Source organism: Podarcis tiliguerta (assembly GCF_965153285.1).
Source record: "Podarcis tiliguerta genome assembly, chromosome: 17".
Taxonomy (NCBI): domain Eukaryota; kingdom Metazoa; phylum Chordata; class Lepidosauria; order Squamata; family Lacertidae; genus Podarcis; species Podarcis tiliguerta.
The window spans coordinates 36,995,754-37,008,160 of NC_139550.1; the positions used below are offsets into that span (position 1 = coordinate 36,995,754).

The 12,407-nt window shown below is 47.8% G+C and overlaps 1 protein-coding gene across 2 annotated transcripts in view; it reads left to right on the forward strand.

The window, feature by feature from the left end:
- Positions 1 to 5,164: 5,164 nt before the first annotated feature.
- BCAP31 (B cell receptor associated protein 31) overlaps positions 5,165 to 12,407 on the forward strand; it is a 43,021-nt gene continuing 35,778 nt past the window's right edge. Inside the window, exons 1-3 of one of the 2 annotated variants that reach the window (XM_083420703.1) lie at positions 5,165 to 5,511; positions 8,588 to 8,748; positions 10,695 to 10,795. In XM_083420703.1, the coding sequence (XP_083276829.1) occupies positions 8,657 to 8,748; positions 10,695 to 10,795 (193 nt within the window). In that variant the 5' untranslated portion in view covers positions 5,165 to 5,511; positions 8,588 to 8,656. Of the gene's footprint in view, positions 5,512 to 5,592; positions 7,001 to 7,270; positions 8,749 to 10,694; positions 10,796 to 12,407 lie in introns of those variants that run through there. The other variant, XM_083420704.1, reaches the window with a different exon arrangement.

Here is a 12,407-nt window from a genome sequence, read left to right on the forward strand (position 1 = left end):
TATGTTGGAGTTTCTATAAGAAATAGACAATCCAAAAGCTTAAAAAACTGCTGGTGTGAGTAGGTGTACAAAGTTCAGAGTTGGCACCATAGAGATAAAAATTAGACTCTGTCCTGATTGTTATCACTGCGGGTTCTTTAATTTACCCCTCAAATGTCTTTTTAATCTGAAGGAGCTAAAGGTCATAGTTCTTTTAGAGGAAGGAGCTGAAGTCCTCAAAACCCCAATGTCAGCAAAGTCCTGAAGTTTTCCCACCAGCTGCATTCAGGATGCCCATGGATGAAACCCATCCCAAGGTTTGTGATTAAGCCTCAAGATCTTTCAGTTTGCATTCTTTACAAAACAACTGCCTGGGATTTCACAATAACTCAAAGGGTTTCCTTGACTTCATGGCATGTATATATTTCAGAAAGCAATTTGTTGATGTCATGCTTACATCGCATCCTTATATAACCAAAGGCTAGGAAGCAAGAATGCTGCTATGAGCAAGGACCCCATGACAAGTTTCACAATAACAGCCACATTAAGATCCAATAAAACATTCCTTTCAGGCTTGCTGCTAAACTGAGCTAGCCATGGTGACTGGAGGAGAGCTGGTATGTCCTTGGTGATCAGTCTGCTCCTTTGGCCGTGATGCTTGCAAAGTCTGTTTGACTACATGCATAGCGGCATCACTGCTGCAGAAGCCAGGTCCTCAATGACTGGGTACTCTGCTGTAACTATGGTTGGTATTTGTTCTGATTAAGCCAAGGTGCTGCACACACAGCAAGTGTTCAAGAGCACATATGCAAAGTGGCTGGTTGTTAATATGGCAGAGGTAGAAAAGGGCAGGTATTGTGGCAACGTTCAACTGAGTGCAATGCACCAAGCATGGGCATGCACCTGCTTCTCTGCCAGAACCCAGTTCCAGCTCCTATTGGAATCCTCCCCATGGCAAGAATTGGAAACCGGTTCTTGGAAAGACAATAAAGTAAAAAAAGGGCAGGACTAGAATCTCCTTTTCACTGCAGTGCTTTGACATAAACATGCCTTCCACCCTGCAAAACAGTGTTTGGCTGGCCTGGAGGAGCCAGAAGATTAAAAAGAACCCGGGGATGTGGAGTTTGGACTGTTGGCTACTGCATTTCCACGTCTCTATCTTTGCACGGAAGAGCCTATCGCCTGCAAATGGGAACCTGAAGTCTCATTAGCCTGGAAATCACTAAGGCCACTACCCTTTGGCATTGCCGTGGCAACCGAGGTTTCCTGTAGTGTCATGACAGTTGCTCTATTTGTTCCTACAGAGATAAGAAAATGTAGAGTAACACACCATCTAAACTAGAAGTATGAAATTAAATTGACAGCTGCCAGTGGGTCAGAGGTGAACATTCCTTTTGGTAATTAAACAGTAGCAGCCAATTCAGTTTAATGAGATGAGTACCAATAAAAGCCCTGTTCTTTTTCAAGTACCAGAAACAGAAACCTGTCTAGAACTGCATCCCCTCCATCTGTTCCTGGTCGCCATGCCACCTTTCCACTTTTTATCACATAATTAAAAAATAAAAATAAATAAATTCGGCACTGAGGTTCTGAAGAAAGCAGGAACCGCAGAGATACAAATGAGTTTGAGATTAAGAATTCCACTTTGTGGACCTTGCTTCCAGTTCCACTTTGAACATTGCCCTATGGGGGTCAAGAGCCCAATACGGGATGTGGGGAGCTGCCCCAAACATGATGAGCAGGGCCAGCTCAATACATTTTGGCACCTGAGGGAAACCACAAAATGGTACCCCCTCCCTGCCAGGGAAGAAGGGGTGAGTGAAGATCTGTCTGTGGATTCTGCTGCCTGAGGCTGGCACCTTACTTTGCTCATGGTTGTGCCCCAGACAGTTCTCATTTTATAATATTGTTTCCTTCTCCCTGGTTCATACCAGACTTGTCCATTTTGCAGACTAGTCTTTCTCAGTTAACTTTTGACACTATTCCTCCACCCCTCTCAATCACCCTCCAGTTTAGTGGGGCATAAGTGAAAACAGCCGTCAGGAGAAAGCAGAAAAACCTAGCAATTTAGGACAGCTGTTATGGGAGTTTGTAGTCTTTGAGACTGATTGATTTGATTAATTTACTTACATGTCACTTTTCCACCATGAGCTGCACCCAAAGTAGGTTACAGGAAACATTCCAAAACATCAAAATAAAGAGCATTGGAAATACAAATATGCAAAATACAGAACATGGTAATAAATTCAAAAATGACAAAAATCAACAATTTGGCAAACAGAACATATTCAATATTACAAAAATAAAAGGAAATATAATTAAAATAACTATAGGAATGTATAGCATAACAATGTTCTTTTTGCTGTGAATTTATCTTTACTTTTTTAAAAAAATGTGCTGCAGATGTAGACACAATTATTATCCCCATACTGCAGATTTGGGGAGGGAGCCTGAGGAAGGGGCTTCCTCCGCAATATAGTCCAATTTTATTAGCCCCAGGCTTGTGGAGGGAGCTGAGGCTGCGACCCTAGGCACACACCACCAATTCCTAAAGCTACTTTGAAGCTGTATTGTTTATTCACTCATATTAATTTTTTGCCTTCCAAATGCATATCAAAATGATTTACAAACATACCATAAAACAGCTAACACATATTGTTAAACAGGAAAAAAATAGCTAAATATAGCTATTTGGGTGCAAGTAGATAAATAGGGACCGCTTACTAGCGGGAAGGTAAACGGCGTTTCCGTGTGCGGCTCTGGCTCGCCAGAGCAGCGATGTCACGCTGGCCAGGTGACCCGGAAGTGTCTCCGGACAGCGCTGGCCCCCGGCCTCTTGAGTGAGATGGGCGCACAACCCTAGAGTCTGTCAAGACTGGCCCGTACGGGCAGGGGTACCTTTACCTTTACCTTTATTGGTTTGCAACAATACAAGATGAGCACCCAAGTTGTTCTTTCAGTTGCAAAAGCTTGTTGAAATAAAAAAAGTATTCAATTGTCTCTGAAAAATACTGTTGTGAGTTTGGGGGGGACCCCCCTAAACCCTAGAAATTAATAAATGGTAGGATTTTATTTGGAGTATTGAAGGGAAGATTGCAGGCCAGCAGAAAAATACAGGCCATGCTTTCTTTCCAGGATGGAACCTCACCTGGGATAGAGGCATTAACATGACAAAAAGGTGTTGATGGCTCACTGAAGAGGAATCTTGGGCCTGGATAGATAGAAAGTTGCCAGGGTAAATGGGTGTGAGTTGAAAGGTAAAGAACATCTTTTGCAAGATGTGCTGGGAAGGAGGAGAGAAGAGAGAGAGAGCCATCTTGGGCAGGCTGGCTGGGAGAGATGCCTTAAGACTCCATGGCTGCACTGCTGTGCGGAACAAGCTCTGCTTGACATGACCATACTGTAAGATCTGGACTCCTTCCATGCAGTCTGAAGGTGCAAATATGTGAATACAGTGGTACCTCGGGTTACATACGCTTCAGGTTACATATGCTTCAGGTTACACACTCTGCTAACCCAGAAATAGTACCTCGGGTTAAGAACTTTGCTTCAGGATAAGAACAGAAATCATGCTTTGGCAGTGCGGCAGCAGCAGGAGGCCCCCTTAGTTAAAGTGGTGCTTCAGGTTAAGAACAGTTTCAGGTTAAGAATGGACCTCTGGAACGAATTAAGTACTTAACCTGAGGTACCACTGTAAATCATATTTCTTAAAGCTACAACAGTCTCCACTGCGTCTCCAAGGGAGTGCCTGGAACCCCCTGAAATCTTCCTACCACTTGGCAGAGTGCGGGTGGTACCCAACTTTTTAACAGTACAAACTGCAGCATGTCATCTCACAGGGATGCTGTTGCACAGAAAAGTGGCAGCCCACGAAAAACCCCTGCTGCAAATTTCCGCAGAGTGAGCTTTTGATCCCTGCCACTTCACCAGCTCCCAGACTGGGAGGTAAGCTTAGGAGTGTTTGGCAGTTGTGTGGCCACCTGCCCTTCCTTTCGGAAAGGTGGTGTGTTGAATATTGGTGGTTCAAGGAACTTGTGTTGCTTTCAAGCTGCCATGCCCAGCAGGCCACTCTCCCCACAAGAGGCAGTGGGGCGGGCAGGGAACGAGGGGTGGCATTTTCCTTGGAAGGGGTGGCTGGAGACTGCAGTGTTTGCGTAGCCAGCAAGACCAGGCAAAAAGTGTACACTCCACTGCTCAGCGAAAGCCCACTTGCTTTGCATGTGCAAAGTCCCAGATTCAGTTATGTCTTTTTTATTTGTTAGTTTAAAGGATCTCAAGTTGCTTATGATGGGGAAGACACCTTTGTGAGGGATGCTAGCTGTTAATAATAGAATATACTGGGGAAGATGGGCTGATAATCTGTCTAGGTATAAGGCAGGTCTGGCTATTCTGTAGCCAGCTTTTGTACATGCTATTCCTTTAAAGCCTATTTTGAAGCACGTACTTGCCCCTGAAAATACTTGAGGGCACTGGTATCCTGGGGTTGCTGGGGATTGTAACTCTGTGAGGGGTCAACTACAGTGCCCACTTCAGGCTCACTGCCCAGAGAACGCCATCACCCGGTGGTCTTGCAATTCACTCCTATACAAGCTGTCCAGAAGCAAACCCCACCGAGCCAGGCGCCTTTGGGTGTAGCAAGACCAGTACCACAAACTTTATTGTGGGTTAACTTTCCTTTTTGCTTTGTATTTATGTACTTAAGTCTAGATTGGTGTTGGGTGGGTTGTTTGTATGTGTGTGTGTGTGTGGGGGGGTAATACTCAATTTATTCTGCGCCTGCTAAATTGCTTTTTTAAAAAATTACCGGCACACTCTGCATCTTGCACGTTTGTCTTTTCAAGGCTTTGCAACGTTTGCTGTGGGCTGCTTTTTGGGCGCAGCTTATCATGCAAAAGTGGAAAGTTAAGTAATATTATAATAAAAATTGGGGTTGACTTTTAAAAGTCCCAATTTCCCACCGAGGGGCCCAGGATACGCTGCTCGTTATTGGTCAGAGAAGAATGCGTGGAGGCAGGAACCAGTTGAGGAACGCGAGGCCGATCTGTATTTTTCTGTTGCAAGAATCCCCCCTTCCCATTTTCTGCGGAGCGTGTGCCCGCTATATATACGCATCTTCATTTTTTTATAGCCGCAAAGCCGACTCATCGGCTCAGTGGGGCGGCCCCACACTGCAAGCACCCAACCTAAAATGGAGGTCCCTTGGAGGCGCGCATGTGCGCAACTCCAGCCCTTTCGAGAGTCCCAAGAAAACAACTTTTCTGCTCTTTTACGACTTCCTTTGCCAGGGCTCGCGCTCCCTGCGGAGTCCCTCCCTTTGCAGAAGAAGAAACCAAACCAAATAAGAAACGAAGAATAAAGACGCAGCAGCGAGGGCGGGCATGCACTGCGCGCGGCGTCTTCCGCCCGGCTGGGCCGCCCTCTTCCTCCCGGCCGACGAGACCCTGGGATGCCGCGCCCACCGCCGGGAGAGGCGGGGCCTGCCAGCCTTCTAGTTCCGACTTCGGCCGCAGCTGGGCTCTGCTGGAGGGCCTGGTAAGTGGGGCGCCGCCCGGCCTTCGCCCCGGGGGCAGCGCGCGGGAGCGGGGCAGGGGCGCGCCGAAGCGGGCCGGGCGGCCGAGGCCTCCCCGGGAGAGCGGGGCTCCGGCGCGGGTTCTCGCTGCTTCCCCGCCCCCCCACCCCCCAGGCAGGCTCTTCTCGGTGCGCCTTTCCCCCTCTTGCCCCTCTGAAATGTCGCGGGGCCGGGAAGCAAGAGGCGCGCGCCGCCCTGGCTCCGGTTGCAGCTCCCTGAATCCCCATTCCCAGGCGCGGCCAGCCTTTAGACGCGCGCAATTAACTCTTCCCCACGTTCCTCTTGGGCTGCGTGTCTGCCTGCCTTGCGAGGTGAGACGCCTCGGAGGCAGCGGACGAAACCCATCGGCGCGCAGGTTTCTCCGTTTGCTGCTCCTGCTGGGCGTTTGTGTGGGAAGAGGCGCGCACAGACCGGTTCTGCAACAATCCTGCCTCCTCGGTGGTTCGCAGGAGCCCTGTTGGATCCTGCGGCTGGTTCTGCTGGCTATAAAGCGTGGGAGAAAGCGCATTGCCTTCTTGCAGGGGCGAAACTAGGCTTTATTTCACCCGGGTTAAAGACCCAGTTTGGCAAAAGAAAACCTGTGCATTTGCGAACGCACACAGGCTGGTGCCCCCCCCCGGAGGCGTAACCCGGGACAAAAAACCCGGTTAGCCCCCGCCCCCCTCGTAGCTACGGCTCTGCCTTATTGCTCGGACATTTCTAAAGTTTTAACAACCTAGAAGCAGCCTTTAGAGTTAGAAAGAACTCCCCCCGCCGCCTTTTTAAGGCCTTAGGTTTCCATAGCAAACCAAAAATTTGCTTTGCACCTTGCCTTGATAGCTGTGTTCCCAGTACATGCTGCAATGATTTTCCTTGCCCTGCCCACGTGTTCTCTGAATGTGGCTGATGGTGTAACACTGTGGGAGGTGGACGGAACTTTTTCTGGTGCTTTCTCTGGGCGTGGAAGTGAGGCAGGGAACGGTAAACGAAACCCCTGTTTGCTGCAAGTGTCTGTTTAAGCCCCTGGTGGGCTATTTCTGCACCAAACGCTCAGATAAAAGGAAGTGAACAGGCTGTGGCAACCCCTCTGGCGGTTATGGGCCTGTTCCAGGATTGCCTCCAGGCCTGCGCTTTTTCAAGTAATATGCTGAAATATTGGAGAAGAGCTTTCTAGTCTCAAATGCAACTCCTCCGCTGGGTCTGTGCAAAGGTTGTAAAGGTAGCAAAGGGTGAAATATTGCTTGCTTCTAAACACTTGATGCTTGCTGTGGGGCTGGAGGCCTACAAGTTGTTACTGAATGAACTGCCTGTTAGGTGGGGCACTATCCTGGTGTCCATGGCAGCATCACTCCCTAAATGTTTGCGCAGGAAAGATGGCACTGAGCAGAAAGCGCTACTTTTGTTTCTTTCCCTAAAAGAGTTTTTCTTGGGGTGTCAGACCCTGCCTCAAGGCCCCTGCTTATTTGCATTAAGGTAGAGGTAAAGGGACCCCTGACCGTTAGGTCCAGTCGTGACCGACTCTGGGGTTGCGGCGCTCATCTCGCTTCATTGGCCGAGGGAGCTGGCGCACAGCTTCCAGGTCATGTGGCCAGCATGACTAAGCCGCTTCTGGCGAACCAGAGCAGCGCACAGAAACGCTGTTTACCTTCCCGCCAGAGCCGTACCTATTTATCTACTTGCACTTTGACATGCTTTCGAACTGCTAGGTTGGCAGGAGCAGGGACCGAGCAACGGGAGCATTAGACTGTGCCTAAAGCAGGCATGGGGAACCTGTGGCCCTCGAAGTTGTTGTGGAGCTGCAAGCCAGGCCACCGGTCATTGGCTGGGGCTGATGGGAAGGAGCTGCAGTCCAGTAACATCTGAAGGGTCACAGATTCCCCCAACCCTAATCGGAAGGTAAAATCAAGATGGAGGCGGGGAGGAGAAAGAGGCCTTGATCTAAAGAGACAGCAGAAGATTATCATAGGGCACTTTTCATTAATGGCTCTGCCTGGGAGCTTCATTAATGTACCCATCTCTGGCTGGATTGCAAACAGAGAAATCTCCCATGGAGCAAGCTGTGTTAAGAATATATTTATTTAATATAAAGAATATATGTATTTATTTAAACCATTAACATTTTTAAGTGGTGTACAAAAAATTAGAGACCAGGACCCTCCCTATTTTTTATGATTGTGTTGTTCAGTTGTCAGTTTTTTAATTGTCGTGACTCGCCTTGCAACCTTAGGGTGAAAGGTGGGTACTAAATTAAAATCATAATAATGATGATAATAAACTGTATAAAGATAGGAACAATCAAAATTATCATAAAACAAACTATTTATATAACATGTATTTTGGGCAGCTCACAAGGTACGAAAGAATAAATGCTAAAATGTGAGGATGAACCTAATTACCTAAGCAAAAAGAACAAACTTGTTCCAGTTCTTGAGCAGCTTAACGACATGTTCTGACCATTGTGCCAAATACATTTTGGGGGGGTGTTGATGTGGGTTTCATGAACATTACAGACTTTAAGTACATCAGAGCCCTGCTGGATTGGTCCAGAGGCCCATCTAGTCTAGCATCCTGTTCTCATAATGGCCAAACCGGATTCCTCTGGGAAGCCCATAGCAAAGGCAACGGCACTTGTGGAACCCCAGCAAGATACACCGCCTCTGATCCTGCAGGCAGACCCTGCCTGAGCTTACTCAAAGGCTGTCCTCCGAGATGGCAGTGAACTCGCATGGTATATAAGCTTAGCCAGTCTTGAAAGCAGAGGGGAAGAACTTGTGGTCCTCTAGATGTTGTTGTACAACTCCCAGTGGTCACCCCTGACCATTGACCATGCTAGTTGGAGGTGATGGGATTTGGAGTCCATTGCCATCTGGAGGACCATAGGTTACCCAGCGCTGCCTAAATAGATAAGGGGGAACCAATAGCTGAGGCTTCTCCCTCCTTCAGTGTGCCATACAGGTTAAACCTTAGCTTTGGAGTTGAGCAGTTGTTGCTGCGAGGGTACAAGATAGGGGATTTTGCCCAGCAAATTTCATATTCAAGTGTCTTCTCTCTCTCTTCCAGCTAAGAATTGCATCCTAGCCGTGAAGTCTTCAGCCTCTCCAACGTAAAGTCCCTTCCAAGCGTCTCACGATGAGTCTCCAGTGGGCGGCTGTGGCCACCTTCCTCTATGCAGAAGTCCTCCTCGTTTTCCTCCTGTGCATACCCTTTATCTCAGCAACAAGGTGAGCTGAGGTGGGGATGGGATTGCGGGTGAACCTAGGAGCCTTTCCAGGCCACAGCTGTTGTGTAACACAATTAAGGACGCAATCACACCCTCTCTCGCCTTGGTTTCTAGGATGTTGCAGGAGGCGGATGCCTGTCAACGAAACAGTGGGTTGAGCTGGGTGAGAGTGATTAGCTCTTGCAGACCGATGGGAAATTATTTTTAATATCTGGTTGTCACTGGAATCTGTGAGAGGAGACAAGGAGGTGGATGAAAAGTCACTCCCATTTATTTAGCCAAGTTCCTTATTGTCAAACGTCTGTTAAGTAGCTCAGAGGGGGGTTGTGGTTAGGAAATGGTGCAACAGCCCTTATGTAGGACATAGTTCTTGGACAGTGTTCTTAGGAACCACCCTATTCTACAACACTAATTTATTTTAAGCTGATTAAAATACCTATTAAAAAGTGCTGCAACTCTGGGACTTTATAGAAGGGCGGCTAAGTAATTTTTTATTACTATTACAAAGGTTGATAGTAAAGCTCACCGTCAGGGCTGTTTGTATTCTGATGCACTAAGAAATAAAATTCTGTAGCCTGCTAAGTCCAAATTTTGCAGATTCTGCAGCAAGAAAAGCCATGTTTTGCTACATAAACGGTGTTTGGAATTAGCCAGTTGCGACTGGTGCGGGTCCAGTTGTGACCACATGGAGATCTCTGGATGCCAGGCTGGCGACTGAAGAAAACAAAATGCCACTTCGAGAAGAATCTGAAATACTTTCCCTGAAGCCTGAATTAGATTTATTCTGAATTGTTTTATTTGATGTTTTAATGTGTTGTAAAACACAGAGATTTGTTCTTTAAAATATAAAGCAGTATAGAAACAGAAATAATAATAATAATAATTGTCATCGTCCCATGGGGGTGGGAGGGGAATGGTGCCACTGGGGTGACCGCAGCCTTGGCTTAAGGTGCCATTTGGCAATCTATATCTGAATTTCTAACACTCGTAAACTTAGTTTGCATAATTCAGTTAATGAAATCCGACTGTTGATGGAATCTTTTGTGTGACATGATTGGACAATGAGAGGCAATTGCTTAAAAAATATTTTTGTGTTTGGTGCCATGTGTCACAATCCTTAAAATGACCTACTTAAACCCTGCATAGTTCTGCTAATTTAACTTTTTGGGAGAAGCAAAGAGCTGCCTGGGACGCTTCATTTCTGTCTCTAGCTCCTGGAAGCCTTCCTTGGCTGCTCCTCTGGCTTTTGAGTCTTTCGCAGGCACTGCTCACCTTACAAACATACCTTCCCAGTTATGAGGCCTAGAACCTTAGTTTTCTTTTCTAAAAAAAATATATGCAAGACTCTCAGGAAGCTGAGTTCTCTTCCCAACATACACCCCCCCCCCCATTCCTTCCTCCCATCTCCTTCTGGCATCTCTTCCACTGCTGTTTAACCCAGACGGAAGGCTGTCTGGGGATGGGGAGGAAAGTGGCTTCTTCATTAGTTGCTTGGCAATTACCGAGTTGTCTCCTGATTTCTTCTAGGAGCGTTACACTCCCTCCAAGGCATTGATGTAGCCCCAAAATGCCTTCTGCCTGAAAGTGGCTCCATGGCGTCAGGTTAGGCAGAGGTAACTGGGGAGGTGGGAAATCCCTGGAGGTGGGGAAGGGGGAAGCTAGAGCCTTCCAGATTTTTCTGAGACTCCCATCAGCCCAGCCAGCATGACTAATACTCTGGGATGATGGGAATGTTATAGGCCAACTGCGTTTGGAAGTTTACCATCCTAGTCTTGGTCGTCGCTTGTCCACAGCCTCCTAAATAGCCCAAGAGAGGAAAAACTGGGTCCCGTCTCCATTTTGCTTCCCCACCCATAGCAGAACAAGCTGCTGCCTGTGTTGCGGTCAAGTGTGTTTGTGTTTGTTGCCTGCAAAGCATTGATCCTAACCTCCAACCTTCTTCCACAGATGGCAGAAAATCTTCAAGTCCCGCTTGGTGAAGATAGTGTTGGCCTATGGGAATACCTTCTTTGTTGTGCTCATAGTCATCCTGGTTCTGTTGTTTCTTGGTGAGTGGAAGGAAGCCAGTGTGCTTGGGGTGGGTGTTCTTGCCTCACCCGCTCATGGGAGTGTTTGCTTCTCTGCCTGTGCCTGCCAGGTTCTGGCCAGGTCCCCAGGGCCTTGGGCCACTTCTTCCTCCTGTGCTCTCTGAGCTGCTCATAGCCCGGCACTGTGACAGAAAGGGGACAGGAACGTGGCTGTGGTTCAGGGCCTTTCTCCACACCCGCTCAACTTTATCTTGGCCAGTGATTCAGGAGAACCATCTTCCATCTCCCTCCACGTAGCTGGGGAAGGGCTTTGCCCAGAGTGTTGTGCTGGGTTTGGCTGTGAAGGATTGAGGTTCAAATCGTGCCCAGCCATGAATTTACTTGGGGTCTTCCTCACAGGGTGGCTGTGAAATCTAAAAGGCAACCAGAAGCATTTCTGTGCTCTGGAAAATCCTAGAAGAGTAAGAGTTGGAAGATAAATCAGAGGGGGAAAGCTGGTGTCAAAATATTGGGGGTTGCGGGTGTGAAAGTGGTAGAGATGACAGACCTCTGCTTTATAGGTACCCGTATTTTTCGCTCTATAACACGCTCCCAACCATACCACGCACATAGTTTTTAGAGGAGGAAAACAAGAAAAAAAATATTCTAAACGAAACAGTGGATGTATGATTTTTGTGGTTCATGCTGTGGCCACAGACATGTGATCTGACGGTGAGTTTGGGGTAGCCCAATGCAAAAATCCTGAGGATCCATGTGGATCCGTTCTTTGTAACCACGTTTTTGCACCACTGCGGCCCCAGGCAACAGTGGGTGCGTGATTTATTTGGTGCAAGCTGTAGCCATGGACATACTATGTGATCTGATGGTGAATTTGGGGTGACCCAGTGCAAAAATCCTGAGGACCCGTGTGGATCCGTGCTTTGTAACCATGTTTTAAGTGGGGAGGGAAGGAAAAGCACTCAAGGGACAGGGAACACGCGTGGGGTGGGTGGAGAAGGATGCTGTTAATAATGCAGAAGAGGGGTATAAGGAGAAGGCTCTTATAAGAGGAGTGGGGAAGAGAGAGAGACAGAGAGCTTGCTTGCGAAAAACTTTGCTCCTATTTAGCAAGTGGGGAGGAGAGAGAGACAGAGAGCCTGCTTGAAAAATCTTTGCTGCTATTTAGCGAGTGGGGAGGAGAGAGAGACAGAGAGCCTGCTTGAAAAAACGTTGCTGCTATTTAGCGAGTGGGGAGGAGAGAGAGACAGAGAGCCTGCTTGCTTTAAAGGAGCCAACCAGACAGGAGCCGCTTACACTCGTGTAAGCGGCTCCTCTCCTCTCCTCTCCCGCTTTGCTCCTTTAAAGCAAGCAGGCTCTCTGTCCCTCTCTCCTCCCCACTCAGCGGCTCTTCTCCCGCTTTGCTGTTTCAAAGCGAGCCACGGAGGAGGGAAGGAAGGGGAACCATGGATCCTCTGCTCACGACTGCAGCAGATCCCCCCGCCACCCGTAGGCATTCCGTCCATAACACGCACAGACATTTCCCCTTACTTTCTAGGAGGAAAAAAGTAAGTGTTATGGTGCAAAAAATACGGTACCTTCTTTCTTACTTCACCATTGCACTTAACTGCTCAGGACAGTTGAGTAGATAACTGCT